The 6,643-nt window shown below is 37.4% G+C and overlaps 1 protein-coding gene across 6 annotated transcripts in view; it reads left to right on the plus strand.

The window, feature by feature from the left end:
- RB1CC1 (RB1 inducible coiled-coil 1) overlaps positions 1–1,613 on the plus strand; it is a 101,197-nt gene extending 99,584 nt beyond the window's left edge. For 4 of the 6 annotated variants that reach the window (XM_023515398.1, XM_023515400.1, XM_023515401.1 and 1 more), the window contains one exon: positions 295–1,613. In XM_023515398.1, coding sequence (XP_023371166.1) covers positions 295–435 — 141 coding nt within the window. In that variant the 3' untranslated portion in view covers positions 436–1,613. Of the gene's footprint in view, positions 1–165 lie in introns of all 6 variants that reach the window. The other 2 variants (XM_003793702.3, XM_012807569.2) reach the window with 1 other exon arrangement.
- Positions 1,614–6,643: the final 5,030 nt, after the last annotated feature.

Below are 6,643 nucleotides of genomic sequence, written 5' to 3' on the forward strand. Positions count from 1 at the left end.
TGTATTTTCCAGTGGTGAGGAACAAATCTTGCATCTTTTTATAAAGACTCCCCTACACAAGCTTCCCCCACCTCAAATATTCTAGCAATGAGTAATATAGATAGGAGTGTATCTGTGTGATTTGTTTTAATCTTTCAAATGATTCCCTTTTTCTTTCCTTCTTAGGCACAAAACAGATTTAAAGTTCCTTTGGGGACAAAGTTTTACAGAGTGAAAGCTGTGTCATGGAATAAGAAAGTATAACTTCTGGATGAAATTAATACGTTTATGACATTTTCCTGATTTACCTTACAGTGCTCGTTCATCACTCCCCAAAACAGGAGGCCATCTTGTTATGCAGAAGTCGGTGTGACAGTATACTTCACTGGTGTACTTCATTTACTTTTTAACTGGCTACATTTTAGGAATAATAAATTCATCAGAACTCTTGGCTGAATTAAAATGGTTTTGATTTCGTGTTTTGGGTTTTTTGTTGTTGTTGTTGTTGTTTGTTTGTTTGTTTTTTTAACCCAGACAATTCTAGAAATGCGGACCAAACTAGTTCGTTTTCTCAAAGGGCATACCTTGTGCATTGTGGCCTATGACTAGCCATATTAATTGCCTGTTAAATATACATTAGCTTGGACTTAGATGTTAAATGTTAGTTATTATTACCAGCATTTGTCCTTTTGTGAAATCAGTATCAGAATACTTGCACTCTTTAACACATTCTTTATAAAATGTATAAATTCTTCAAAGCTATTTAAACAGATGTGTTACTGCATGCAGATAATCATAATTTTGAGTTTGTCTCAGTAGATTACTAAAACAAATTGTTTCATTTATTTTTTTAAATGCCCTTTGATATTTTAAAAAAAGGAACTGTGATTTGATTGACTGATTTTTAAGATCAGCCATAAATAATCAGCAGTCTTCAAAAGCACTTTCAATGGATTGGTCATCTGGGTTCTAAAGGGAAGAAGAGTCTGTGCCATTGACTGTTTTAAATGCAGCACTTGGATCTTCCCTCTGTATTTATGACACTTTAGAATAATCACATTGATGAAATCGTAATTCATGGTTGAGTTTTGGGAAAAAAGATATTCATTGTACATTAACCATTTAGAGGTCATTTAAAATAACAAAATATTGTATTGCAAAAGACCTGTACAATTTTAAAACAATAAAGATTCCAACCTGTATATGTGTGTGCCTTTTAAAGGAGGATACATTTTTAATATATTTGAGTGATTGCTGGAAGTTGTGAAAAAATTTTTCTGTATCATATCAAAGAGAAACATGTTTATTACAAAGATGTTCTTTAATATATACTGTGTAACAGGGTAAAGCAGTGTTAAGTAGAATAGAATTGTGTAAACTAGGACTTTAGAGAAGTTGCCATTGAGCAGAGGTATTTAACTGAGTCAGTTAAGTTGGATGAGATTTGTTCAGGTTTGTTTCTAGAGAACAATAACAAAATGATTCTTTTCCAGAAAATATTTAATTTCTTCATAAAATAAGTTAAATATTTTTTTAAAATATGTATATCTAATAGTATAAAAATGGAATAAACATGATAGTGTATAGAAAACTGAATTTGACAACATTAATGAATAAATGAACAAATGATTTCACATGTTTCTATTCAGTCCTTCCATGGCATCTTTATGCAACAAAATACCAAATCAGTAAATCACTATATAGAGAGAGTGGTTTTGTTAAGCAGATTTGGTGTGGTCTAAAAAGCCCATTTTGACTTAATTGGTGCCCTTCAAAAAAAAATTTTTTTTGTTTTTTTTTTTGAGACAGAGTCTCAAGCTGTCACCCTGGATAGAGTGCTATGGTGTCACAGCTCATAGCAATCTTAAACTCTTGGGCTCAAGCAATTCTCTTGACTCAGCCTCCCAAGTAGCTGGGACTACACGCGCCCCCACAACAGCCAGCTATTTGTATTTATTTTTTTGTTGTTGCAGTTGTCGTTGTTTAGCTGGCCCAGGCCGGATTCGAACCTGCCAGCCTTGGTGTATGTAGCTAGCGCCCTACCCACTGAACTGCGGACGCAGCCTGGTGCCCTTCAAAATTATTATGTGGTCATTGTGCTCTGGAATTGTATTGAGCTGTGACACATGATACTAGATCCATCGTCTTATTAATGTTGCTTTTGGATATTGTCGCCTACAGCTTTGTTTATATCCTATTTTATATACTGCTGTCAGAACTGATTCACATATTTATAAAACAAAAAACAAATAATTTTCTTGGTTAAAAAAGGGAAAAGAAAACTTGGAAATCAAAACCCATTATCTGTTTTGAATAATCGCAGACAATATACTGTGAGCTTGGGCATCAGAATGACTTCCAGTTCTGGATTTAACTTTAAACTATTCACATTCTAGTACAAATATAGCCTTTTTCACCAGACAGGAGCAGTGGCTCACACCTGCAATCCCAGCACCCTGGGAGGCTGAGGCAGGAGGATCCCTTAAGCTTAGAAGATTGAGACCAGCCTGAGCAAGAGTAAGACTCCATCTTCACTAAAAATAGAAAAATTAGCTGGGCATTCTGGTGGGCATGTATAGTCCCAACTACTTAGGAGGCTGAGGCTGGAGGATCTCATGAAGCAGAAATTTCAGGTTGCTATGAGCTAGGCTGACAACATGCCTCAGCACTGTAGCCTAGGTGACAGTGTGGCTCTGTTTCAAAAAAAAAAAAAACAGCTTGCTTTGGTACATGAATAAACATTTAAATCGCATTTTACTGCAAGTAAACTTTTGTTTTTATTTATTTTTAGATAAGAGTCTTGCTCTGTTTCCTAGGCTGGAGTTCAGTGGCACAATCACAGCTCACTGTGGCATGTATCACCATGCTCAGTTAATTTTTTTTTTTTTTTTGGTAGAGATAGGGTTTTGCTATGTTGCTTAAGCTGATCTCCAATTCCTAGCTTCAAGCAGTCTTTCTGCCTCCATCCTCCTGAAGTGCTGAGATTGCTGTGAACACAGTGAGCCACTGTGTTCAGGTTGCAAATAAACTTTACATGTGATTTGTACATAGAATTAGTTTGGAAAAGGTAACAATATACCAAGAACAGAATGAGCCAACAAATCATATAAGCTAATTTCTATTGATTTTAACAATTATTAAAATTTAGAACATACATATTGTTTTAAAATAATACACTTCAAGATCCCTGTCCTAGTTCTCAAATTTGCCACCTGGAGGCAATTACTAGCCATTCTAAACTTGCTAAGTTATATAACTATGCTGATAATTCTTGATAAATGAATTTGCCTTTTTATTTTCTTTTTCATGGGAAAATTCTTTTTTTTTTTTTTTTTTTTGAGACAGTCACAAGCTGTCACCCTAGGGAGAGTGCCATGGTGTCACAGCTCACAGCAACCTCTTAACTCTTGGGCTTAAACAGTTCTCTTGCCTCAGCCTCCCAAGTAGCTGGGACTACAGGTACCCGCCACAACGCCTGGCTATTTTTTGGTTGTAGTTATCATTATTATTTGTCAGGCCTGGACTAGATTCGAACCCACCAGCTCTGGTATATGTGGCTGGTGCCCTGGCCGCTGAGCTGATTTATTTCTTAAGCTTACTTCCCCACCTCTGTTATTTCTACATAGTGTGTTACTTCCAAGTGTGCTCTTTGGATTTGCATTATGACAACTCACTATTTTATGCTGGGCCAATTCCAGAGCTATGATTATATTTCCTTTCTTGTACAGCCCATCAATTTTTATATGAAGATCTTGGGGATTTTTCTTGTGCTGTTACCACATAATTGTAGTATTTTCAGATGGTTCTTCATATTTTATTCCATAAGTCACATTTCTCAAGACTTCCATTTTGAAGCCATTAGTTCTGCTTCAGACATGTGATTGCTCTCTAAGCCTTCTGTTTCATATTCTAGGACTTAACATTTTGTGTTAAAAAGTCACTGTGATGGGGACTCTCTCAATTCTTTGAGTTTATGATAAAGTAACTTATTAGGAAAAAATTTAGGAGACAAATTTTATGAATTAATAGGCTCACATTCAATGGCTTAACTGGATAAAGTTTTTTGCAGACCTCTTTTCATTGTCTTCTGTCATCCAGGTCATCGTTGGGAAGTGTGATCCTTCCATCTGTGTTTGTCTATAGATTCGTTATAGACTCCAGAAATTTTTAGGACCTTTTGTGTGTGTGTGTGTGTGTGTGTGTGTGATAGTCTTGTCATTATAAAATGGTTGATAAAATATGCTGCAGTTCCCAGCTGGAACCACGCTCACCACAAGGCAGTCAGTGGCTCTTTGACCTGCGCTTGAAAGTTCTGTAGCGTGAAAGGGCGTTTTTTTCACTCTTGCCCTTCATGGCCACAATATAGAGTGGCCATGAAGTTCATGTGTCAATTTTAACATTTTAGGTTTATTCTATGGGTTTTCTCAGTATTTTAAACTATTCCATTGAATTTTCATGTTGGCAGTTGTGGCTTTAAGTTTCTAAAGTGCTAATCATCTTTTATCACCTTTTCATGAATCCTATGGATTCATTTTTTCAAATTTCTGAAGATACGAATTAGTCTTCCCATAACGTTTTTTTCCCTATCCCCTGTATTACTTCCCAAGGCCTTTTTCCTTCCTCATTAATTTGGATTTTTTATCTCATGGTGAAAGCAATCCTCAGATGTCTAATAATCCTTGCTTTTCCCCTGTGTTCAAGAGGAGGGCATTAAATCGCTGACTGTGAGCTCTGTATTTCCTCCTATACCCAGAAAAAGGTTATCTCGGACTCCTAATCTGCCATTTTCTAGCTTAATCCTTTTTGAGATAAAACAGACTAGTGATTTGGCCAAAGTCTTAGAACTAGGACCTCAGCTGGGAGTCATAATGACCACTCCCAAATTCTAGCTGTGATGATCTTCCAATTAGGTGAAAACCTCTGAGCATATGTATTCATTTCCTCCAGTGGCTAGAAGAATTTTTGTGAATGTCATTACTTTAAGGCACAAACCCAAGAAAAGAAAAGGGGACTAAAAGATACTCATTTTCTCAAAATTAAAACTCTAGCATTTGCCTCAAGTGCCCTGAAGTAGACTTAGGAATAGATGGGTGTAGGGGCCTTTTTCATTTTGAAATGTCTTTGTGCATTGTTTGCATTCAGCAAACAATGGCTCCTTTAAAAACTATTGTTTTCCTATAAAACTAATTGAAATTCTCTACATGCCCTTTAAAAGTTAAGTCATAATTCATATAGACTTCTCTCTGGGGGGCTAGAGTGCTATGGAAAACAGGATTCTCTGGAGCTATGTTGAGCTAAAAGAATCTACTAGGCACTTACTTAAACCTGACATCTTAACAAAGGGCACAACAGTCATAGCCTTGATTTAATAATGACCCTGAAATTGTTTCTTACTTTGAGAATCTTTTTTTGTTGTTGTTGAGACAGAGCCTCAAGTTGTACTCCTAGGTAGAGTGCTATGGCATCACAGCTCACAGCAGCCTCCAACTCCTGGGCTCAAGTGAGTCTACTGCCTCAGCCTCCCAAGTAGCTGGGACCACAGGCACCCGCCACGATGCCCAGCTATTTTTTGGTTGCAGCCATCTTTGTTGTTTGTCGGGCCTGGGCTGAATTCAAACCCTCCACCTTAGGTGTACATGGCTGGCACCTTGGCCACTTGAGCCACAGGCACCCAGCCTACTTTGAGAATCTTAAGCTTGCTGGAGAGATTGGACCCAACCCAACAGCTCTACGTATCCTTTATTTAATTCTTTTTTTTGGCCGGGGGCTAGTTTTGAACCCGCCACCTCTAATATATGGGGCTGGTGCCCTACTCCTTTGAGCCACAGGTGCCACCCTTGTTTATTTAATTCTTGCAGACCAATTTCTTGCCTGTTTTCATCTCTCTCTTCTGCACCTCATTATACACAGCTTGAGTAAGCCAGTGGAAACCACCTTAGAATCACAAGTTCATTAGTTTTGCCAATTGTTTGGCTAATACAAGACACGAGTCCCCATTTTTCTCTAGCTTTCAATAGCAATTTCTTAAGCTTTTTCAAGCTAGTTTGTTCACCTTTCTTCAGCCTTGGTTAGGAAGTGTTACATGTTAAGTCTTTGTTATGGCAGCATCCGACTATTTGTACCAACTTTTGTGTCAGGTATATATTGTGTAACTGATCAGTCCAACACTTAGTGGTTTGAAATGACAGCTATTTGCCCCCGAGAACAGTCATGTGTTCACTCAGCTAGGGCTGGATGGTCTCTAGTAACCCCTCTCTCACGTTTGGACTTGGTTTGGGATGCTTTGCTTTCTTGTGTAGCGTCTATCAAAGTGCCTGGCTGGATTCCAAAGAGTGATGGCTCTAGTACCACATCCCACTTCTGCCATGTTCTTCGTCAAAGTCAGGGAACCAACCCAGACTCATAAAGCTGCAAAAAACCAAAAGAGAGCTTTTAAAAACTACCACGTTAGTAATGTTAGGTCTAGAATAGCTATATCTAAAAGGCATACACTTGGAGAATTTTTATTTAAAAGCATGTGGCTTAATGATGCCTAAAGGGAACCAAACTTGGTAATTTTTTTTCTTAAATTTACCTGTTACACTTAATAGTGAAAGCTAGCAAGTAGTTACAATTTAATGTCCTCTAATTGATAGTTCTTATGTTAGTCATACTCTTAGAACAT

The sequence above is a fragment of the Otolemur garnettii genome, unplaced genomic scaffold (genome assembly GCF_000181295.1).
Source record: "Otolemur garnettii isolate 467f Iridium unplaced genomic scaffold, OtoGar3 scaffold00071, whole genome shotgun sequence".
Taxonomy (NCBI): Eukaryota; Metazoa; Chordata; class Mammalia; order Primates; family Galagidae; genus Otolemur; species Otolemur garnettii.